Source organism: Labrus mixtus, chromosome 12 (assembly GCF_963584025.1).
Source record: "Labrus mixtus chromosome 12, fLabMix1.1, whole genome shotgun sequence".
Lineage (NCBI taxonomy): Eukaryota > Metazoa > Chordata > Actinopteri > Labriformes > Labridae > Labrus > Labrus mixtus.
Genome location: NC_083623.1, coordinates 1,686,050 through 1,710,103, shown reverse-complemented (window position 1 = coordinate 1,710,103; position 24,054 = coordinate 1,686,050). Strand labels below are relative to the sequence as shown.

Below are 24,054 nucleotides of genomic sequence, written 5' to 3'. Positions count from 1 at the left end.
TTCTACTCACAGGGTCAGCCATGAAATCCATGGTTGGTAACATAACAGATCCAGCCATCACCTCCCGGATCAGCAGAGCCAGAGACCTGAACACAGACCAGACGTCCATCAGTTATAACGTTTACCATCAGTCCTCTGCAGCAGTCCTGGATGTGACCCAGCAGCTCCCTGTAGACTGGTTACCTGCAGTCTGTGGCCTTGGGAGGCATGACGTATGGAAACAGCATCTCAGTCAGCTTCCTCAGGTAGAGCAGCTCGTCTTTCCGGCTGCGCAGAGCGATGTGGAGGTCAGGGCCGTATTCATCCAGCCCGGCCTGTTGGAGAGCGTCCACGTTGTTCACTGCAGACAAACAACAGCACCAGTTAACATGACTGAATGACCCCCCCTCTGTACCGCCTTCAGAGGCGTTACAGAGGAGACAGGACCAGCTGATCCAGTAGGGGAGCACAGCGCAGTGTGTGTGTGCAGTGTGAATTCACATGATCTGAATGTTAAGAATTCATTTTATGTCAGCTAGTAGATGTTTGAATACTCCGAAGATACTGACAACTGCTAGAGGATAAAATAAGCATATTTTATATTTTTTCCATGTAGCATATAAATACAGTATACAGTAGAGTACATCTTTTTTCTGGCAAATGTGGTGAATTAAATCCTTTATAACATAAAATGAATATTTTTCTGATTGCTATTTGTTGTCTTTTGCCCTTTCTTTCATTTGATCTTGACATTTATTCAGTTTAAGGTCTGAACTGACAGTGGCATTTCCTTATGCTAACACTCCTTCATATTTGTTGTGCAAAGAGGAAGAATCAAAGTGAGAAAGAGAAAGGAAGAGGAAAAATTAAGGACTGATATTCCTGTTTTTGTCTCTCAGGTGAGTGAGACTGAGATCAATGGCAGGACGCTGATATTAAACCACTGCAGAATCAATATGAACGTACAAAGACGTTGATGAGGGCTGAGCTTAGTTACAGCACGTTTGTTGAAATGCAGTCTGCAAAGAGCTAAAAACATGTTTTTATTAATAATTGCAGGAAGAAATGTCTAAAGATTGAGAACATGAATTCTTTCCATTTCGGTAAATTCCCATTTCAAACTGTAGCATACAGCTACGCATGTTGATAAGTACGATGGGTACCTTTGAGTCGAGCTTTTGAGATGATTTCAATGTGCTTCATTGCAGCTTTCATCACTTTGTCTGCAAACACAGCGGGAACATCCACCTATTCAAAAAAACAAACAAACAACAACAACAACAACAGATGAGTTCACAGATTTTACATTTTGACTAAATATTGAGTTCCAGTTTATCAAACCTAAAGTTAAAGGCTTCATATGTGATTCTTCTCACTTAAATATATAAATCAAGTTTATCCTCTGAAAATAACTCTGTGAGTCATGACTGTCTACAATGGGTGTAACACCCGAGTCCCACTGTCTGTGATGTTTTCAGAGTTTTCAGAATCCTATCTTCACTTTGTTTACATCGTCTGGACGGCCGGCTGACTCCTCCCCTCGTGTATAAAAGTTGTTTAATTGAGGGACTAGAGAAAAGAAGAATAACATACTGTACTCACTGCTTAACTGTGTTTCTAGATCACGCTCATTTCAGGTAAATTTACATGCAGTGTGAAGATACGAGCAGAATAAAGATCGCTAGCATTAGCATGCTAACACAACAATGCAGCGCGAGTTGTTTTGGTTTCATGCTGGTGCTCAAGGGCGACATCTGCTGGATCAAAAAATCACATATAAAGCCTTTAAATCTACTCAAAAAAAAACATCCTGAAGCAGAAGAAGAACCTGAAGGTACGAAACAACAAGCTGTATTTGACTTCATGTAAATTAGAAAGAGAAGCAGGAAAAACCAGAACAGCTGATCTAACAAAACAACGTGTTTAAATTCAGAGTTCAAGTTGAACAGCTGAAACAATCAGTGAATGTTGATGAACAATAAACATCTTCATTAGCTTTCAGTAAAACAACCTGCAGATGATTGATATTCAAACTGTTCGTTATATCTTTAAAGACGTTTCTCCTCTGACTGCTGCAGAGGAGAGTTTGAGCTTCACCTTCTGAGCGCGGCGGACGAGCACGGACGCGAAGAAGCGGAAGGTCATCCTCAGTTCATCCACGCACGCTTCATCGTCTGTGATGTCCCTGAAAAGAGAAAAGAGACAGAGAGCGATGAGTTTATCTCAACGTCTCCATGAAGTGAGTCTGAGCTAAAACAAAGAGTCTCACCTGTACCAGGGGTACACAAAGTTCTCCAGGACTAACTCAAACACCTGAAGCACAGAGACAACAAAGAGTGTGAAGTCTTTACATACAGAGAGAGTTTCTATGTTAGGTGTTAAACAAAGGAGAAGTGAAGTGTGTGACGGGTACCTCTGCGACCGATGCGTCCACTTTTGAATGAACTTTCAGGTCCAACCATGGCTGGTGGTTTTCTAGGAGAAGTGTCGGCCTGCAGAGAAGAAAAGAGTCAATGAATGAAGGAACGTCGATCAGGAGATCTTAATAATACTCAGATTTAACGTCCTGATTACATATTGGAAAAAAAACCTGATGATGCTCGCTCATAGACCAACATACATCATTTAGTTAATCTCTTGGTGATGGATGACTAAACAGAATCTACAGATGACTCAGAGAGAGGAGACTTGACTTATAATTATTAAATTCTTGTCTCGATCCACCTCTGAAGAATATTAACCTCCTGCATGGACACTGAATGTGTGTAAAGTGTCCGCTCTCATACAGCGTGCGTTATTTCAGTAAGTCAAAGTTTTTCCCTGACTGTTAGTAAAACTTTGAAACTCCACAGGTTCTTCTTGAAGCCTTAACGTTGCTGTTCAAGGTCAAGTAGAACATGCACAGCTCCTACATTGCACCTTTTGTACATTGTGTTTTTTATTTTTATATTTTACATTTTTAAATGACACTGATAATTAGGTTAGTGAGAAAAACTGAAACACAAAAACAACAGAGCAGAATTATGTGAATCAGTTTCACACTTTAACCATGCATCCATTTTCTACCGCTTGTCCGAGGACGCAGTCCCGTCTGTGTGTTTATTATATTCAGTGTTTTTTCTGCTCAGAGTAAACTTAAACTCACCGGTGACGTTTGCACTTGACCTTCCCGCACACGGCACAGCTGTGTCCCAGAGGAAACAACTCCTGCTCCTGCCTCTGTGGGATCAAAAACACAAACACCACGTTTTTATTCATCGCTTACATCACCCTCTGTTAAATATAAAGAGAGCTTTTTTTTCCCCAAATGAACGCTCGTAAAGGTGCCTCACACAGTATTTTAAACTTGAACAGATAGCACTCAGACTCACTTTGTTCCTGGGCTTCACGCTGAAGAAGATATTTGGGAGAAGAGACTCTGGTCCGAGGGAGCAGTAGAAAGTGATGACGCCAGCCAGGAAGGACCAGAACACCATCAGGATGTGGATATACCTGTGTGGATATTAAAACCTGATGAAAACTGATGTGTTGCTCTGAGAAAATACAACTCTAGAATAGTGGAAATCGAAGTCAGATTCAAGTATGAGCGTCTCTCGATGTGTTTCAGGGGGAACTCCTCACAGAGAGACTCCTGAAGGACGGGGATTCAAACCAGGAACCTCCTCACAGAGTGGCTCCTGAAGGATAGGGATTCAAACCAGGAACCTCCTCACAGAGAGACTCCTGAAGGACGGGGATTCAAACCAGGAACCTCCTCACAGAGAGACTCCTGAAGGACGGGGATTCAAACCAGGAACCTCCTCACAGAGAGACTCCTGACAGACGGGGATTCAAACCAGGAACCTCCTCACAGAGAGACTCCTGTCAGAAGGGGATTCAAACCAGGAACCTCCTCACAGAGAGACTCCTGACAGACGGGGATTCAAACCAGGAACCTCCTCACAGAGAGACTCCTGACAGACGGGGATTCAAACCAGGAACCTCCTCACAGAGAGACTCCCGTCAGACGGGGATTCAAACCAGGAACCTCCTCACAGAGAGACTCCCGTCAGACGGGGATTCAAACCAGGAACCCCCTCACAGAGAGACTCCCGTCAGACGGGGATTCAAACCAGGAACCTCCTCACAGAGAGACTCCCGACAGACGGGGATTCAAACCAGGAACCTCCTCACAGAGAGACTCCCGTCAGACGGGGATTCAAACCAGGAACCCCCTCACAGAGAGACTCCCGTCAGACGGGGATTCAAACCAGGAACCTCCTCACAGAGAGACTCCCGACAGACGGGGATTCAAACCAGGAACCTCCACACAGAGAGACTCCTGACAGATGGGGATTCAAACCAGGAACCTCCACACAGAGAGACTCCTGTCAGACGGGGATTCAAACCAGGAACCTCCTCACAGAGAGACTCCCGACAGACGGGGATTCAAACCAGGAACCTCCTCACAGAGAGAGTCCTGACAGACGGGGATTCAAACCAGGAACCTCCTCACAGAGAGACTCCCGACAGACGGGGATTCAAACCAGGAACCTCCTCACAGAGAGGAACAGATCTAACCACTGTAGCAGATAATGGATGGATGTCCTCCAGTACTTTAACTCGAGTAATAATCTGACTGAGCAACTTTCACTCGTAGAGGAGTACAGTAAAACTTCAAATAAAAGCTCATCCCAATCAAAGACCTGGTCCCTCTTACTGACCTGGTGTCGCTGCACGTTTTGACAACGATGCATTCAGTATCTAAATAGTTTGTGGAGCAGGACGCCACAAAAACAACGAGGAACTACAACATCTGTCCAAGAAAGAGAGAGTAATGCTTGTGTGTGTGCAGGACGTGAAACAGGTTTATAAGCTGCTCTACAGAGCAAGATCAAGTTAGTGATTTGTTTAATTTGTTTATCTTCATTTTGTTAAATATTCTTTCAGGTGTAAATTTAGTAGTTTAAAGTCTTGTGCACACAATACACAATCTTGAGGGAACAAGATAATATCCAGGGGTCTCATTTATAAAAGAGTGCGTAGAATCCAGACTAAAAATGTACGTGCGCCAAAAACACAGAAATGGCGTGCGCACAAAATGATTCTGATTTATAAAACCGTTCGTACGCACACCTGCACGCAATGTTCCCTTTATAAATCACGATCCACCTGGAAATGTGCGCACATAGATTAGCCCCATGTTCCCCCCCTCTACACGCCCACAATCAACCATAAACAGTCAACACAAAGCACCACGTCGCTGCTGCATTCACCCTGTCCTCCTACAGCGCCAGAACATCCAGCGTTCATCATTACACACGAGAATATCTCCAATGTTTACATGTTAACAGGACCCACACTGACTTCTTCATATTGTCAGAGTGCTCACGTCAGTCAGCAGTCTGCCTCACTCTATCATATTAGTGATCAAACGTTTGATCAACGAACAAAAACGTTTGATTGTTGGTCCTTTTTTTCGTGGTAAACTCCGTCTGCTCTGTGACTCATTATGAGGATATATAGACCTAATGATCGTTTCACAGATGACCTGACTTAATGTCCACACTTGAATTACTTACAGAATAAATACGTGCAGCTGATGAAGACGTGTTGAATCTGGAGAAGGTGAAATGTGTGAAGCTGTCTCTGTGCGTCTTGATACAGTCATCTTTATTAAAACTAAAAATCACACTTGATGATAAATGCTCGATATTTAAATATATTAATGAAAACTGGAGGCTCTATGGTCTCTGTGTTAGTCTAATGTTTAACTCTACATCAGTGATTACATTAGTGTTCAAGTCCGGTCCTCTGAGGTCTGTCCGGGATAATGAAGGTGCTGATGCAATGTGTATGTGGCGGACTTTTATTTTTTGTTTATATATTGTCATAATGAAAGTTACTTATCGGAAACGGCTCACTACATGCGTGATTATAGCCTAAATAAAACCCTCGGTTTGAATGATTCTGATGACGTGGATCTGTCAGTAAAGTTTGATATTTAGTTAAATAAAATGTGTTAGAGACATCAGTATGTATCTGCAGGCTTCAATTCACCACTTCACCGTCTGTGTCACCAATTTCCCCTGCCTCCAAAATGTACGTACGCCTGGGTCAGAGTTTGCTGACCGGTGCACACATTTTACCGTCAGGTTTTTTTTATAGATCACCAACTTTGCGTGGGAAAAGGCGTACGCCAGTTTCAGACCCCGTTCTGTGCGTACGCAACGGTTATAAATGAGAGCCCTGTACACACAAGATATTATCTAAGTTGTTTTGTTTACTTTTTGGACTGTATGGGCTCCCGTAGCTTTGCATAATTTGTGTTTTAAATCATTAAAGGCCCGTCTTGTGTTGATGTCTGTCCTGAATAAAGGCAAGGTCATTTTACAGACTTAGGTAAATAAAAGCCCGGGCTATAAATAGAAGTTTTATGTTGATACTTATGAGGGACAAAAAATGACTAAAGTATAAATAAATAAATAAATGAATAAATAAATAAATGTTGGGAGAAATGCATACAATAATGTATAAATAAATAAATGCATCAATAAATAAATATATTCATATATTTATTTATGTATTTCTGTGTCCATGTTGTACAAGGAAAAGTAAATATGTAAATTAAGTGGGCCGTCCTAACATTACTGAAGTAGGATTGGTCAATTTAGAAAAACAGACAGAAGCAAATTTACATATATACTTTTCCTCTTACGACCTGGACACAGAAATAAATAGATGTGTAAATGTAAAAATACGGAAATAAATTAATAACTCAATTAATGTGGAAATGTATGCATTGATACATCTATAACTGTAGAAATACACTAATAAATGAATAAATACATATAAAAATATATAAATAGTCTTTTTCATTAACAAAGTGTATTTATTATTTATTCATTGATGTTTTGTTTTCAGCATTTATATATTTATTTATATATTTATTGATGCATTTATTTATTTATTAATACTTTAGTCAGTTATTGTCCCTCATAGATACTCGACCAGGAGGAGTATCTATACTTTGTCCTGCACTGTAATTTACAGTTTTGATCACATGACCCACCAGGTGTTAAAGAGATCACCTGACACACACCTGAGTTCTGTCCTGTAGTTTACCTGTTGAGCAGCACCGTGAGAGAGATCACCTGACACACACCTGAGTTCTGACCTGTAGTTTACCTGTTGAGCAGCACCTGACACACACCTGAGTTCTGACCTGTAGTTTACCTGTTCTGCAGCACCGTGAGAGAGATCACCTGACACACACCTGAGTTCTGACCTGTAGTTTACCTGTTGAGCAGCACCTGACACACACCTGAGTTCTGACCTGTAGTTTACCTGTTCAGCAGCACCGTGAGAGAGATCACCTGACACACACCTGAGTTCTGACCTGTAGTTTACCTGTTCAGCAGCACCGTGAGAGAGATCACCTGACACACACCTGAGTTCTGACCTGTAGTTTACCTGTTGAGCAGCACCTGACACACACCTGAGTTCTGACCTGTAGTTTACCTGTTGAGCAGCACCGTGAGAGAGATCACCTGACACACACCTGAGTTCTGACCTGTAGTTTACCTGTTGAGCAGCACCTGACACACACCTGAGTTCTGACCTGTAGTTTACCTGTTCAGCAGCACCGTGAGAGAGATCACCTGACACACACCTGAGTTCTGACCTGTAGTTTACCTGTTGAGCAGCACCGTGAGAGAGAGCATCGACAGCAGCAGGAAGCAGAAGACCGGATACTGACGTCCAGTTTCTCTCAGGACGTCGACCTGCAGCCCCAGCTTCAGAAACCTTAAAATACCTGCCATCCTTCACACCTGTTGACACATGTTAGAGACACCTTTAACCTCTAAACACCACTAAAGAGCGATTCACCTGCCTGTTTAAACTTATAACACCGGTTAAAAGTGAGAGTCGAGGAACCGAAGTTTGTGTCGAATGTAGCTGCTAAACTTTAGCTAGCTAACATAACCGTTAACGTTCGTTTGTTTTTTTAAACTTACGGCGACGAAACCACCGGAAATCCTCTTCATATAAAAACAAACATTTTCTCCAAAGGCTCAGTCTTCGTCTGAAGCTCAGACTAGTCCACACGTTTATAAAAAAGATTAACTTTCAGAGTTTTTCACTCGATGTTTTCCATGTTTTTTAAAGTCGCTTCCTTGACAGATGGAATGTTCGCTAATCCGACCGAGCCGGGGGGTTGCCAGATCCGTCAAAGAAACAAGTAATCCACACAAACCGGCGGTTAAAATAAAAGCACGATTTGTACTAAAGGTATTACATGATGTAAAAAAAAAATATCACTCTTTGCTTTGTCTTATATATACATGTGAAATAAAGAGCAAGATAAGTTTCCTTAGTTTAAAGTTGTGTAAATAATTTGTCTGTAATGTGTTAAAAAATGTACTCACTTTTTAAAGATTTAAACGCACTTGTGTATTTTTCTCCGCACACATGGCAACCCCGAACCGATCAACGTCACTTCCAGCGGAGCGATCCTTTTTATTTTATTTTGTTATTATGTTTTTAACCGTCTTTATTGACAAATTTAACATATACAAAAAATGTTTATAGAAACTCTTAAAGAGGATGAACATACAACAGCAAAAAACACAAGTTAATTCAAACATAAATCAAGACTAGGGGGGATTATATATAAAAATAAATAAATAAAAATCTAACTTTTCCAAAAGAAAACATCAGGCAAATGTAAGCAGACAACAAACTGGAGCAAGGACAAAAAAATTCAACAAGGGCCCAGCAGAGCGATTCTGATTCTGGTGAATTTATGGATTTGATTTGAACAAGTAAACTCAGTGACCCCCCCACCGACCAACAAAACCTACATTTAAATAACATGTTTAAGTCTTTTTTCTATAGTTCTGGTTTAATCAAAATCCCAGTTCTTAATCCAAGACTATGATGATGGAGGAGGAGCCCGAAATGTAAAAAGGCATTTCCACCACTGGAGGTTATAATGACCCTAAAATAACATGTTTCTAAGTACTTTAAAGTACAAATGTATGTTTGAATTCATGTTTAAATGTGTTTCAGGACCATAAGAAATACTTTTAAATCAAAACCCTAAAATATGATACAAGTTATTTTTTAATTGTGGTTTTATTTGTGAGTGGGTTTCTGGATATTTCTTCTTTAAAACAAAATATTAATGTCAAAAAGATGGTTTAAAATCAGGAACTTGTGTACAGCTTAATAGCTAAAGGGTAAAGTTGACTTGTAAACATGTTTTAGATTTATCAAATGTGAACCAACGAGGGTGGTCTAGTCACAGTACCTGAGAGTTTTACATTTCAATACAATTCTGGTAGATAATATCAAACGATATGGAGACCATAGCAACAGCAATAAAAGTCCTAGTCACCCATTATTTGATAAGGTCTTGAAAAAGAATCTCTGCACACCTGAATGTGTGACAGGTGTGAGGAGGACTCCCTACATCGTGCATTGTCTTTGAAATATTGCAGGAAAAGTCCAACACACGGTCTGGCCAATGCATTGCTAATTTAAATAAGAGATATTAACGTTATAGAACCAGTACCATAACACACAAACACTTCACTTCTTCTTATTGATCTGTATTTAGAAATGATCGACACAAACCAGCCAGGTTCAAAGTCAATAACTTTATTAGAAAAATAGGTTTAACTCACCTCACTGTACAGTATAAAACAATTCATTTGCAAGAATGCAAACACACAGGTTAGCAAAACAAAAAACAAGAAGAACAATTTGACCTTTAAACTTGGCAACTCAACAGTCATCGCTGCACAAAGAAAATCAAACGTGTGACATGACGCTGAGTTTCATGGAAAACAAAACAAGGCAAAAAGTAAAAAAAAAAACCAACTTCTCAGACACACGTGATTGTTTAAAAAGAGCTCAAAGGAGAAATCCAAACTGATGCCAGTTATCAGGTCAACAGGTGTTGCAGCGATGGAAGCGGGCAAGAGAAGTGGTTCAGATAGAAGTGATTGTACCCGACCTAAAAAGCCTCTGCATGTTTCTAATAAGCTCCACGAGCAGAAACGTGCTCAAACTAGGATCAATATTGGAGATGCTTTTGAAAAATGGAGAGAGGTTAGAACACAGAAAGGTTTACAGACCCATGCAGAGCTGGATAAACACTGAAGCTTCAGAGTCCACCACATGGTGACCTGTGTGAGCATCCACTCTAGAGATTCTTGGTTAATAACCAAAAAAAGGAAGCATTATTCCTGCACAGGGTCTAAACTTCACACTTGTTTTCTTTTAGTTTAAATGTGATTAAACATCCGTAGTTTTGTAGAACCGGGGGGGAGGGGGAGAGAGAGAGAGAGAGAGAGAGAGAGAGAAATGACATGCAGGAAAGGAGCCACAGGACTAGAACCTGGCTCTGCACCAACCGCCAGCGCCCCCAAACTAAATATTTTAAAGGGGTTTTCAAAGCTTTTTTGGCAGGAACCAATGAGCTTTGAGCGACATGACGTGGGGTAGAAGTAGATCGGTTTGACTAAAACACGCCGTAAAGATCCTTTAAATCTTTAATCCCGCCTGTTTGCAGTTTGAACATGAGTTTGGATCGACTCCTTTAAAATTCTTTACACGTTAGCTTCCTGTATTTCATGATCACTGACGGTGATAAGACGTTTACTGTACATGGTCGACATCGTAGTTTATCATCGTGCTGTTTCTTTAACCCCCCCCCCCCAACGCCATCTTTGATTCCTACAAAACTTGCTTCCTCTACTTTACAGGAAGTGGAAATAAACAAGACATGTTTACAAAATAAAAGGCAGCTTCACACACGTTAAGAGAAACAACACAGACGTTTGTGCAGAGATGTCGTCACATCGACAAAACCAACAAATACAAAAAAAATAAAAACATGACAGCCTTCCCGTCATGGCCGACAGGAAGTTTCCAGGCGTTAAAAAGATTTCACATTTATAAACCAACGCGTCTGTACACTACATCATCATCACTCGGTTCATTTATAAAGACAGTAAGGGTCGACGTGTCCACCTGGAGCGAGGAGGGTGTGGCTTACAGGGCACGATCCCTAGGAGACCAAAACACGGGGAATATATTTGGAGAAGAGCGCCTTTCTGAAAAGTTGCAAGATTTTTCAACTCAAAGTGCTCGGAGCAGCAGCTCAAAAGAGGACGCTCTGTACTCAATGAAAAAGAACGCTGGCGCTCAGATACTAAACGCCAGGTGGACACGGGGCCTGAGGCTCATTTCAGGAAGACCAGCGAGCACGTGGACAGTAACTGAAGCCTGCGTCGACCCAAAGCCTGATTTATACTTCAGCGCTGAATCTTCAGTGAACGACGTCCTGAAGCGACACGGACAGCTACAGCTGGGAGTAAAGCCGGACGCAGCGACAGCGGGCAACGAGCTCGTTTGCCGCTTGCTTTTGTGTGTTAGGGTCGTCTTCATACGGGAATTGTTAAAAATCAAACAATATCGTCACCTGTTTGGATACCAAAGCAGGAAAAATAGAAGTCGGAGGGATCTGAAAATCCTGCTCACTGTCGCTGCAAGTTTCAGTGAAACACAGAGGTGACGTCTCTGTACTGAAATGTTGCCAATAAATGTAAATTGCAAATACTTTGGCAACGTTTTCTGCAACTTCTGTAGAGTTCAGGAGTTAGCCTGAAAGTTTTGATGGATTCATTTCCTCTCTGACGAGCCTTTCCTTTTTTTGTGTGTGTTTTAGATAACTCGTATTGCCCTTTTTGATCTCCTTGTTTCTGATGACTTCTGACAGATTCTGATGAATGGTTCTTCTTGTGATTCCTGTATTTAAGTGTTTTATGTCTGAAACCCTGTAACTGTGCCGCTGCCTGTCTTGACCAGGACGCTCTTTGTTAAAGAGATTTTTTAATCTCAATGAGACTTTTTCCTGGTTAAATAAAATAAAAAGATTTGGTACTTTAAGATACTCTCATTAAAATAAAAAAGGTTGTTTTTTTTCTTCCAGTAAATTAAACTGTTGATTAGCGTTAGGCAGCTCAAACTTTCACATTATACGCTCAGTTAACTGAGAGAAAAAGCTGGAGAAGCTGAGCGACTTCACAGAAGAACAAAACGTCCTGAAGTTTATCAGACTGAGCGTCAAACATCTGAATGTTTCTCTCTCCACCCGGAGTTTCTCCTGCAGACCTCCTCGTATTTATTCTGCAGAAAGTCAGAGTGAGCTGATCAGGAGAATGCATGTGACATGTATGAAAACGTCACCAGCTGATAGCATTTTAGCGGTTAGCATAGTCATCTTACTTTGACTGTGGAGAGGTTCAGCTTTGATTCAACACACAAATATAAATCAGGCTTTGGACTCTTTAAGTGCTCTGTTGTTTGTGAATCTCTCTGAGGGTGGAGGGGAGAGGGAGAGGGGGGGCAGATCAGGAGAGTCCTTCAAACTGAGGTAGTTAACAGACCCTCGTTTGCTTTCCCCGGAGCGCCCGACCTTGAACAGCGGGGGGTGATCACACGTCAACACTCGCTCTAATACTCAGAGATGATCGAGTCTAGTCCATCATAAGAGCTTTAAAAACACTACACACTCCAAACCTTAACAAAGTGCAAAGACTTTTCCAAGAAGGACGTCCATCTTGAACTTGAACTCCGGCTCAGTCAAGTCTGAATTAGCATATTTGGGGGGAAAAGGCGGGAGGGGGTTAAAACTTCATAAAGCAAGCTCTTGGTTTGCTCTTTTGATTATCTTGAAATGTGGCTGTTTGAAAGAGTCTTAAAAAAAAGAAAAGAGAAAAAGAATATACCATTGGACCCTCTGAGTCAGGTGACCTTACCATCCCGTCCACTGGCGGCCTTGTAGTGTGTGACGCCGAACACGGGGTCAGTCTTCATAGCGACACATCAGGACCGGCCTCGACCCCTTTTTCCTGCTAGTCAGGTAACAAAAGGAAGCAGTTAGAGAAATGAAAACAGGATCATGTCACATCTACACACAATCTACTATTCTCAAAACACTCAACGGAGGAGGAAAGGGCTGTGCAACAACAGGAATTTTTAGCATTCATTAAGACGGAGCATTCTCTCGGAGGGGCTCGCCGCCCCGCCGATCAACATGCAACATGACGATGACTTCAAGATTGTTTGAGGTGCAGCAGGTGAAACGTGGACAAACAGGCAGAGAGAGAGAGAGAGAGAGAGACGGGAGGTTAAGAGCAGCCGGTTTCATCTATTGAAGCAAACTGAACAGCAACACTACAAGCTAGCATGCTAGCAGTTATCTGGCACATTAGCACGACATCGACCTCCAGAGAGACATGCAAAGATTAGTATCCAGGCCTTCAACAGCTAGGTAGATCCTTCTGGGACAAGGAAAGAGCTCCACTTTGGGTAGAGTTATCAAATTGTGCTTTTAACCCCCCCCCTACAGAGGGAGAGAGGGGGGGACGGGGCTTAAACTTGCTGCTGCATTGAGAGTGAATTTGGGACACCAATTTGTGAGACATTGATGCGTTTTGAGAGGAAACTCAAAGATGGAGTATGTCACTACACATACAGAGCCACTCGAGATGCCGACTGGAGAAGAAGAACGGTGATTTGGAATTTGATGGCATGCAAAAAGGTGACATTTTTGTAGCACGTTGGCCAACATCGGCAAACCTTTAGTCCATTTTTCTTCCACAAGGAGCCTTTAAAATTTTTGAAGGCAATTTGAAGAGAGAATTTGCCGAAACATGAATTTGCAACACAATTTGAAGGTTTTTTTGTACACGTGTGCGTGTATGTTTATTAAAGCAGACAAACAGCAAAGAATACAAGCCAAAATGTAAAGCCAAAAAATAAGGACTACGACGGTCCTTTTTTTTTTTTTTTTTCTTTCTTCTTCTTCTCAATAACAAGACACGCATTACTCTGTGACAATACAAATTGTTTTTTTTTTCATTCGTTTTAAATACATGTTTAGGAGACATATGCTTTGTTGCCGTTAGCTACTTAAAACATGGAAACCAGTCTAAAAACACACAGAAAGCCAAATAGACAGCTCGAGCACATAATTGCATCTAAAAATTTCTTTCAAACTTTTGTTATGGAAAATCTGTTAAACGACCATCTTTTTTTTTCTCTTTTTTTTTTTTTTTAAAACAAAAAAGGGATAAAAAGAAAAAAAAGCAGTTCGCCAGAAACAGGTGGGAGTGTGACTACGGGTTTGAGTCCAAGCGGATTAATTAAAATATGTACAAAAAGATATCTTGCCAGATGTCACCCAAATTTTTGAAGGGGGGGAAAAAAAACGCAGGCAACCGTTTTGGGATTGAGGGCCAATCAGATCAAGTCTCTAAATAAAAAAAAAGACAAAAACAAAAAAAACCATAAAACACGTATTTTGTTATCAAATCCCCTACGGGTTTACTTCCACTGTTGCCCAAAAGAATCCTGATAAAATTCCTGGTTGTCGGATTTGTAACCGGAATAGTTACCAGAATGATCACCACCTTGGAGCGGTTGCTGAGCAATGGGTTGAGAGCCCCAGTTCTGATTATTGGTCTGGCGACGCTTGGAATCTGGCTGGTTGTACCCATCAGCTTTGCGCTTTCCTCCTACATTTCCACCGCGGCCACCCCGAGCACCACGTACCCCTCCTCGCCCTCTCGGCTGCACGAGTCCTCTCACGCCCCGCCCGCCGCCACCGCCGCGGCCCGGTCCTCCTGGCCCGCCTCGCTGGGAGAAGTTGGCCCTGCCTCTGGGTGCCCCCGCGCCGCCGCGTCCCCTGGCCGGAGAGCCTCCGCCCCTTGGACCCCTGTTGCCGCCCCGCCCTCGCGCCGGGGCCTGGAAGTCGTCGTACCCGTAGTAGGGGTCGTCGTAGCCGCCACGGTAGTTGTGATAGTCATAGCCGTAGTAGTCATAGTAATCCTCGTAACCGTAGTAGTCGGGGGGGTAGGAGTAGCCGCCCCTGTTGCCGCCTCTGCCCCGCCCTCTGACAGGAGGAGGCATGTGGGAAGGAGGGGGGTAGTAGTAATAATCATCATACCTGAGGGGTCGAGAGCAAAGACAAAAAAATCAAATCAGAGTGAAGAATATACGATGAAGAGCACAATCTCAATCAGGAAAAATAATCGTTTCACTCAGAAGTCGAGGCGGCACGACTCAATATCCTGTCATTCTGATGAACGCTAAGCAGGAACAGTGTCAAAGCTGTAACCACGGTGAAATACGGGTAACCTTGAAACCAAACACACACTGTAAAGGTTGCACGCTTGCCGTCCACACGGCATCTGTTATATATTAACTTCTTTGCTCTGTGAATTTCAGTTTCCCAGCTGTTAACATTATAACATGTGGTGCTTTTATTTTGAAGGTGGACAAACTGAAGTGTGGTGCTTTTATTTTGAAGGTGGACAAACTGAAGTGTGGTGCTTTTATTTTGAAGGTGGACAAACTGAAGTGGGGTGCTTTTATTTTGAAGGTGGACAAACTGAAGTGTGGTGCTTTTATTTTGAAGGTGGACAAACAGAAGTGGGGTGCTTTTATTTTGAAGGTGGACAAACTGAAGTGGGGTGCTTTTATTTTGAAGGTGGACAAACTGAAGTGTGGTGCTTTTATTTTAAAGGTGGACAAACTGAAGTGTTGTGCTTTTATTTTGAAGGTGGACAAACTGAAGTGGAGTGCTTTTATTTTGAAGGTGAACTAACTGAACTGTTGTGCTATTATTTTGAAGGTGGACAAACTGAAGTGTGGTGCTTTTATTTTGAAGGTGGACAAACTGAAGTGGGGTGCTTTTATTTTGAAGGTGGACAAACTGAAGTGTGGTGCTTTGCATTGACGAGCTTTTGACTCAAATCACAACACTCATCAATAAAGTTTTCCTCTGGTGTTGTGTTACCGGCCTGAGCCTGTCCCTTTAAGTAGGTGGCCTATGGGTAATGTAGTTCGATGAGAAGTTGGGATTGAGTCTCCCTGCTGAGGCGTTTACTCACATGTGTGACTTGGCCGCGTGGCGTTGTGCTTTGCGCTCCTTCCTCTTCTGATCCGGCGGCTTGGCAAAAACAATCTCAATGGGCTCGCCATCCAGCTCCTTCCCGTTCATTTCGTCCAACGCCTGAGAGAAGCAGAGCGGAGGTCGAGTGTGTAAAACATTTCTGAAGGAAGTTCATTTGTCTCAGTTTGTTTATCGTTTGGCGCCTGAAAAAGGAGACGTACCTTCACTGCGCCGTCCCTCTCCTCGAAGTGAATGAAGGCGTAGTCTTTGAGCTTCTTTACTCGCTCCAGCTTCCCGAACTCGCTGAAAGACGTCTCGAGGAGCTCCTCTGTGACGCCGCCGGCGAGGTTCCTGACAAATAAAACTTTCACCTGTAAAAAACAAAGAGAGACGGTTTGAGCTCGGTCAGCGTTTTTAAACCTTCTGATGATTCTGGTTTTTTTTTTGGTTTTTTTAAAGCCCACCTTCGCCATGACCTCGGGGTCGGGGTCTTCAATGGGATCCGCCCACTCCACGGTCACCACATTGCCCCAAACCTTCACTTTACCGCTCATGAGCCGGCGGCGAGCCTGAGCAGCCGTTTTGTGGTCTTCGTACTCGAGGAAACAGAAGCCTCGGTTTTTCTTTTTGTCATCGGGTTGATGGTACAGGATGACGTCACTGAGGCCCTCTGGAGGAAGGCGGACACTTTAAAACGCCATCGCATCACGATTACACAAACAAGCACCCTCTTAAAAAAAATAAATCTTTACCTGTGACTTTAGCAAACTCTTCAACGATCTGCTCCTTTGTTTTACTCTTGGGAATGGAGCCAACGAATAGCCTGTTGTTGGCGACGGATATACACACGCCGATGTGCTTTCCAGGGCGGATCTCATGATTATTACACTGAAAAGAAAAAAAAAACACGTGTGAAGATGACACACCGGGCAAAACTGCCTTCAAGAGGAAACTACAGAGAGAACATTTCCACATCAAACACTCGCAGGTTTATTTTCAATCTGAGCCCCCCGTGTCCACCTGGCGTCTTTTTCTGAGCGCCAGCGTCTTTTTTTCAATTGTTTTCAACGAGTGGAGAGCGTTCGCAGCAGCAGGCAGGTGGTCAGAGAAAAAGCGCAGAACCTAGCGTCTGTTCTTTGAGTTTTCAGTCTTTTTTTGTTCCCGAGCGCTCAAGTTGAAAATCTTTAAACATTTCAGCGCTCTTTTGCCGCTTACAGATCGTGTCTTGTACCCACATCCATCCATCGGGAAATAAACGATCTCAAATATAAAACAGAGCGGTGTCGGTCATACCGTGTCAACAGACTGTTGTCATAGCGACAGGATGGATATGCAGCACTTTTCTTCTCAGCGCTTCATGCAAGAGCTCCTGAGCGCACAGCCAGCGCTAATCTGCCCAGAAACAAAATGGCGGAGGACACAGGGCCTGAGACTTCTTGTTTGTTGTCAGCAAAGAAATAGACCCTTAAATTAAATTACCGTATTGGTCCGAATATAAGACGACCCTGATTATAAGACGACCCCCGTTTTTCAACACTCACATTTAGAAAAAAAGATTTGCAGACCAGATCTTGTTTTTATAAAGAACTTTTTTTAAAGAACTTCATTTTATTTGAAAATAACAATAAAACACATTGAATTAAACACCTGTTGTTGTAATAATGATAACAATAATAAACGTAGGCCTCTTTATCGTTATATGCTACGGCACTTTTCAAAACATATGTACAGTATGATTCAAAATTAAAATCAAGCAATATTATCAACATTTTTAAATAACAGAGAAAATACAGGCCACATCTTTAACTAAACTAAAGCTCGCCAAACTTCTCCTCCGGTGTCTCCTATTCCTCACACACGTCCTCCGCCCCGCTGTGTTCGCTCTTACTGTCATCGCTCCCCTGCTCCTCTCAGAGTGCGTTGTGTATTAACATTTAAAGGGACAGGCGAACAATTAGAGCTGCGCTCTGAATACTAGACCCCGAATATAAGACGACCCGACTTTTTCAGACCTATTTCGATGGGGAGAAAGGCCGTCTTATATTCGGACCAATACGGTATATTAAACACTTAAAAATTAAACCCTTCAGTTTTCCACAAGAGAAAAAAAAAGGTTTTACTGATCGGCTCACCAGTTTCACGGCCTCCTGAGCCGCTTCTTTAGTGCAGAACGTGACGAAGGCGTAGCCCCGGTTCAGGCCGCTCAGCGGGTCCATCATCAACCGGAGGTCCCAGATAGGTCCAGCCTTCTCAAAGAGAGGAACCAGCTCGTCTTCAAACAGGTCGCGGGGAATCTTCCCCACAAATATCTAGAAGAAAACTGAATTTTTAGATTTACAAATACTGTTTGAAGACGAGACATCTTTTAAAAACCAGGAAAACACAGAACTTCATTTACATTCTGATCAACTTCAAATACAAAATATAATATAATCAATAGCTACAGGAAGAGGAGGAAGAGGAAGCGGAGGAGGAGAAAGAGGGGAGGAGGAGGAACAAGAGGAGAAAGAGGGGGAGGAAGAGGAAGAGGGGAGGGGGAGGAAGAGGGGAGGGGGAAGAGGAAGAAGAGGCGGAGGAGGAGGAAGAGGAAGAGGAGGTGTTAGGAGGAGGAAGAGGAAGAGGGGAGGAGGAGGAAGAGGAGGTGGAGGAAGAGGAGGAAGAGGAAGAGGAGGAAGAAGAAGAGGAGGAAGAAGAAGAGGAGGAGGAGGAGGAAGAGGAAGAAGAGGAGGAGGAAGATGAGGAGGACGAGGAGGAAGAGGAAGAAGAAGAGGAGGAAGAGGAGGTGCTAATAACCAGTAGAAGCAGAAGAAGTGTACCTCAGTTCCGACAGTGGGCTGGACTCCTGTGTACACAGACTCAGGTGGAGGTCCTCCGTACTTCCTCTGTCCTGTTGTAACATCGAGTGTGTAATCTGTTCTGTCCAGGAGCTCTTTGATCTTCACCTCGTCTGGTCCTTTAGTGGGATCTGAAACTTTAGTCCCCTGTTTCTCTCTCTGCCTGTAGGTCTTCATCACCCCGCACAGAAAGGCACTTTTGTTCTGCAGAATCAAATCAAAACAGTTAAATCATCGCTGAGTGGAAACCAATCTAACAACAACCTTTTTTTTTAAAGCGACGTCCTCCTCGTCGTTTCACAGATGATTAAAACTCACTTGCACGTGTGACAGGTCGCTCTCTTTGAACTGGAGCAGCACCTGCAGAGCTCCATCCTCGCTGAATTCTTTCAGAGCATCGATAGCTCTCTCGTCGAGGTCACTGTGTGCTACAAGGCCTGATGAAAACACAACAAAAAGAAAGAGTCAGACTTGATAGATCGAGCTGGTTAGCGCTGAGGATGACTCATAAAGGAGTGGCTTAATGAATATGAATAATTGATGTGTAGCAGAGGGAACCAGAGGGAAAAGTCAGCTGAACACACAAAGGCTTCATTATGTCCAGGTTTCTGCATATTTTACAGCAGCCAGGTGTTGATGCAATAAATCTCCTCAAGACAGGCAGCAGCTTAAACTCTCAATATCATCATCTCTGTTGTCCCAGAGAACAATTCACCTGCTGCAGGAACACAGCTGCTCTATTGTTCCTGTGTGTAGCTTCAGTCTACAGCAGGCCCACGCCCCTTCAAACTTCATTCTTTACACAGTAGCATCAATGTTGACATCCAAGAATACTGACCATATAGAGCAACGACCAGATATACACTTTGAGTCAGATATATGCCTAATAGCCTAAATGTAACAGCTATAAAACCAACCAAACGCTAATGTTAGTTCAGTTTCATGCTTCAAGTAAATGTCCTAAAAGCTTTTTATGGTACTGGGCATAGCAACACTCAGCCCGACAAGCTTCAAGGCTTAAGAAGACAAAGTTATCACAACATGCAGCAGCACAATTTACTGTCATCCTAAAAGAAAACAACATCTACATTCCTGAAAATATTTAGATAATTTCAGGAGGACTGCTCCGGATGTTCTCCTGATCTGGTTGTTCACACATGCACCTCACAGCGGGAGACTATCCCTGTCTAAAGAGTGGAGAAGAACATACTGGAGAACAGGAAACATGCAGCAGCAGGTTGATTAGAGCATGAAGATGGTAGAGGTGGCGTGCAGACAGTCTATGGTCGATCACAGGTGAATTCTCCTGATTATATCCTTCTGTGTTCTCACATCAGCTCACTCTGACTTTCTGCAGAATAAATACGAGGAGGCTGGAGGAGAAACTCAAACACTCAGCTGTTTGTGTTCACACATGAACACAAACACATTTTTGCATTATAAGGAGATAGCAAATAGAGCTCTGAAACAGGGTCCAAACCTTCTTTAAGAGAGGAACATTGTTTCTATATCTGCCAGACAACAGCATGTGAGAGCGGCTTATGTAGCAAAGCAAAGGGGTGGACCCCTTCTGAGGACGATTGTGGACTACAGAGGAAAGATTTTTAATAAATCAACTTTCAACAGAGCGGAAAAAAGGGCAACGGAGGACTAACACAATGAAGCAGCGGTTTAAGTAGCGTTCGTCCAAACGTAGAAATCCAGGTTAAATCCTGGTTGTATATATTCACATTCTTAGTTTTGATATTTTTAGTGCTTATTTACTTTGTATTCAATATTATATTGTGTTTAAATTTGCTAATATTGTGTGTTTGGACAACCTGCTGCTGTAACGCCACAATTTCCCAGTTTGGGATCAATAAAGTCATTCTATATGTGAACACTTGAAGTGTTTCCTCTCTCCTGTAATTTTGCTAAATGTTGCTTCGCCCTCAGGATGGATTAACGGTGGCTCTCTGTAGATAACATAACAAAGAGTAAGGTCTTTGACCTGCTCTGTTTGTTAAGTGTCTTCTGATTACATTTGTTGTGAATTGCTGCTATACAAATAAAGATTGATTGACCTGCTGATGAAACTACAAAAGCCACAGACGATGACTAAATGTGTATTTCCCAAAAGAACAATCCTTGGTAAAGAGCTGCTCTGGTGATATCTTTTGATTACTTCCAGTGAGACCCTGGACCAAAGACCAAAACAAACAATGTGTGACTTCTCTGTTAACACATTCTGACGATAAGCAGAGACGTAAATCTCGATATAACCGTTTCACAGCTGGTTCAAAAGGCTGCTAAAGTTCATTCTTAATGATTTATTACACATAAAGGGGCTTTCACATCTGCAGAAAACTCCTGATAAAGTGTTTCTCTCTGACTTCACCCGGAGTTTCTCCTCCAGCCTCCTCGTATTTATCCTGCAGGAAGTCAGAAACCCTTTTCACACAAACGGAAATCTCCTGAAAAACTCCAGAGATTAGTCTACCCGGAGGTACTTTAGGCTATGTGTGAACGCAAACAGACGCATTTTTCGCGCAGACTTTACCCGGAGTTTCTCCGGCCAGACCCCTAGTATTTTATCCGCAGAATATCCGAGTGAGCTGATGTCTGAACGCGGCAGCATATACTCCGGAGAATTCACCTCGAGCCAATAGAAAGAGAATGACGTTTATATACAGTGACCGGCTGAAGTGTCTGCACGCGGCCACTACGATCTCCGTGCTCTAATCAACCTGCTGCTGCATGTTTCCTGTTCTCCAGGATGTTCTTCTCCACTCTTTAGTTCACATTGAGATTCTCTTCAACTACACGTAGCATTGATAGAAAGACACATATTCTCATTATAGCGTCTTATAGAGGATGCTTTCAGAGTGCATATGTGAACACGGCTTTAGTGGCATAGAAACGTCACCAACTGATAGCATATTAAGCGGTTAGTGTAGGCATCTTCCTTTGACTATGGAGAGGTTCAGAATTGATTCAACACACAAATATTAATCAGGCTTAAGGACTCATTAACTCAGTGGTGTCCAAACTTTTTTTCTTGCGGGCCAAAATTGTCGTGTTAGAATCGCTTGCGGGCCACAGGTTTTGTTTTTTAAAAATATAGTTGAAAAGGCTTTGTAGATCAGAATCAAAAGGCTCGCTAAAGAAACCCTTTAATAAAAGGAAATCAAATATTTTGATTTCTTTGTTCTACTTTATTTGTTTTTTTTTCTCAGAATCAAACCTGTAACGTGGTTCATGTTTTTTATAAAAGCTTTCTGCATTCAGCTCAGGTCATTAAATGGTTAAACAACAGTCCGCTTGTTTGCAAAAACTTTGCATAAGTTTTTTTTTTCATAGTTTACAAAAAAATAAGATAATGTGCCAATCTTAATCGAGGCCTCGGTAGGGCTGGGAAATATATTGAGTTTTTAAGATATATCGATATATTTAAAAAAAAACATGATATAGGGTAAGACAATATGGTTAATATCGATCCTCCTCTCTCTCTCTTTTATTGTATTTAAGGAACATTTTTATTTTATAATATTACTTTTTAAATTCACAATCAGGTAGTTTATTTTCCATGTGTTTTCACTGTTAATAAAATACATATTGATATATATCGAGTATCGCCATTCAGCTAATCAATATCAAGATATGAGTTTTGGTCCATATCGCCCAGCCCTAGGCCTCGGGCCAAAACCTTCTGAGTCTTTATTTGAAGTCACGGGCCGCAAAAAAATCCCCTCAAGGGCTGCAAATGGCCCTCGGACCCCTGCATTAAGTGCTCTGTTGTTGTTGTTGTTGTTGTTGTTGTTGTTGCCTGAAGAGGTCGGAGGGGGACAGGGAGCTTCCTCAAGTGCAAAACAAGTGGTCAGATCAGTCTTTGTTTTGATGCATGTGTACAAGAGTTACAGTCAGTGTGGCAACTCTTTTGTTTTGGTGTTGTTGTGCAGGTAAAAGACAGAGAGAGCTTCACTTACCTGCTAAGTAAAGTTCATCTAGTTTCTCAGCAACTTTCTCATTTAATCCAGCTTCAAGTAAAGCCGGGAAGTGTTCAGATCGGGTCACAGCTGCAGTCGTGTCCATCGGTTCCTCCGTCCCGTTCCCGTTGACGTGATCTGTGGCCATTTCATTCTCAGCTTCATTTTCTCCAGACATCTGTGCACATGGGATCACAGCAGAATTAACAACACCACCACTGTAGTGCAGTCAAGCTGATAAGATAAGTTGTGCAATTTGGCGCCACCGTCCCATGCCTGCACACTGTTGACAAACTGAAACACAAACAGTGGCTGCTTGTTTGTTATCACAGAAACCAAACAGCAGGACCACGCTCTTTTAATTCATCAATCCAAACACTCACAGCTTCCCCTGCTGCTCCAAAAGTCGCCACAATATAATAACAAGCTGCTGGTTTGCAAACACCCACCACGCCTCTGTTAGCATCGTTAGCATTAGCATAATCAGAATACAGGCCGCGCCAGGAGAAACATCCCGAAAGAGGATCAGGTATGAATAAATACCAACAGTTAACGTGATTTAAAGCGTCCCTATATCCTCCATAATATACGCCTTTCGTCATTCATATCCTCACTGTTTAGAAAAGCATTAAATTAAAGAGATCCCCGTTTTCAAAATGCCGGTTAGCTCCGACAAATAGCTGCTAATGCTAATAGCATCCGCCATCGGTACACTCACAATAAAACACATCGTTTATTTAAAATGTGCAGGTGAACTCGGTGTGTACGTACCATGCGAGTCTGAATGCGGGTGCACGATGCCGATCCGCCCGGTGAAAAGGTGTTTAAAAATAAAATAAAGGGGGAAATATTCACGCCGGTGTTTTTCAGGTTCTTTTCCTCCCGGTGAAACAAAATGGCGTCTACGTAACGTCGCGATCTCTGCTCTCTCTCCCCCCGGCACTGCCTGCATGCAAGGGGTTTCTTGAACGGCTTCTCACGGGCTGCTTCGTTTATTTTTCTCCAAACATCCGGTCACAAGAAAATGATACAGACCTCACTTTTTTTTTTAAGGTTTAATATTATTGCAATTTATTAACTTAGTGACATTATAACCACAACTATCGCGGCTCGCCCCCCTCCGCTTAAAAAGGTTAACTGAAGACCTACCTTCATAATCCAGCTTTTACTTCGGAGGGGTTTTACATCCTTGATCAATATTTATATAATTGTTTTGAAATGTTTTGACTTCATCACTGTTTTTTTAATAAAGGAAATTTAATCTTATTTCGTGAATTTTCAACTATTTAAATTTTTTCAATGTTGTTATTTTTACCTGTTACATCTA

The 24,054-nt window shown here is 42.3% G+C and overlaps 2 protein-coding genes across 16 annotated transcripts in view; both read right to left on the bottom strand.

The window, feature by feature from the left end:
* The window catches only part of LOC132985429 (sorting nexin-14-like), a 27,501-nt gene extending 19,382 nt beyond the window's left edge, over positions 1-8,119 (bottom strand). Inside the window, exons 1-10 of one of the 4 annotated variants that reach the window (XM_061052794.1) lie at positions 7,977-8,119; positions 7,654-7,790; positions 3,351-3,471; positions 3,125-3,198; positions 2,393-2,471; positions 2,249-2,292; positions 2,077-2,164; positions 1,143-1,227; positions 184-340; positions 11-86 (exon numbers count right to left, since the gene is read on the bottom strand). In XM_061052794.1, coding sequence (XP_060908777.1) covers positions 11-86; positions 184-340; positions 1,143-1,227; positions 2,077-2,164; positions 2,249-2,292; positions 2,393-2,471; positions 3,125-3,198; positions 3,351-3,471; positions 7,654-7,781 — 852 coding nt within the window. In that variant the 5' untranslated portion in view covers positions 7,782-7,790; positions 7,977-8,119. Of the gene's footprint in view, positions 1-10; positions 87-183; positions 341-1,142; positions 1,228-2,076; positions 2,165-2,248; positions 2,293-2,392; positions 2,472-3,124; positions 3,199-3,350; positions 3,472-7,083; positions 7,125-7,146; positions 7,168-7,653; positions 7,791-7,976 lie in introns of those variants that run through there. The other 3 variants (XM_061052795.1, XM_061052797.1, XM_061052796.1) reach the window with 3 other exon arrangements.
* Positions 8,120-9,605: 1,486 nt separating this feature from the next.
* LOC132985438 (heterogeneous nuclear ribonucleoprotein Q) lies at positions 9,606-23,647 on the bottom strand. 12 transcript variants are annotated; one of them, XR_009675040.1, is made up of 12 exons: positions 23,499-23,647; positions 22,728-22,905; positions 19,081-19,199; positions 18,745-18,966; positions 18,061-18,237; positions 16,681-16,816; positions 16,393-16,598; positions 16,150-16,299; positions 15,927-16,048; positions 14,430-14,980; positions 12,759-12,884; positions 9,606-12,618 (listed from the first exon to the last, which is right to left on the bottom strand). XR_009675040.1 is itself a non-coding variant. In XM_061052816.1 (11 exons), exons 1-11 carry the CDS (start codon positions 23,499-23,501, stop codon positions 12,856-12,858), a joined length of 1,893 nt encoding a protein of 630 aa, XP_060908799.1. In that variant the 5' UTR covers positions 23,502-23,647; the 3' UTR covers positions 9,606-12,855. The 12 variants fall into 12 exon arrangements, 6 of the variants coding, with proteins under 6 accessions (XP_060908799.1, XP_060908800.1, XP_060908801.1 ...); XR_009675041.1 differs by having other exon boundaries at positions 12,789-12,884; XR_009675042.1 differs by having other exon boundaries at positions 12,789-12,881.
* Between the last annotated feature and the right edge of the window lie 407 nt (positions 23,648-24,054).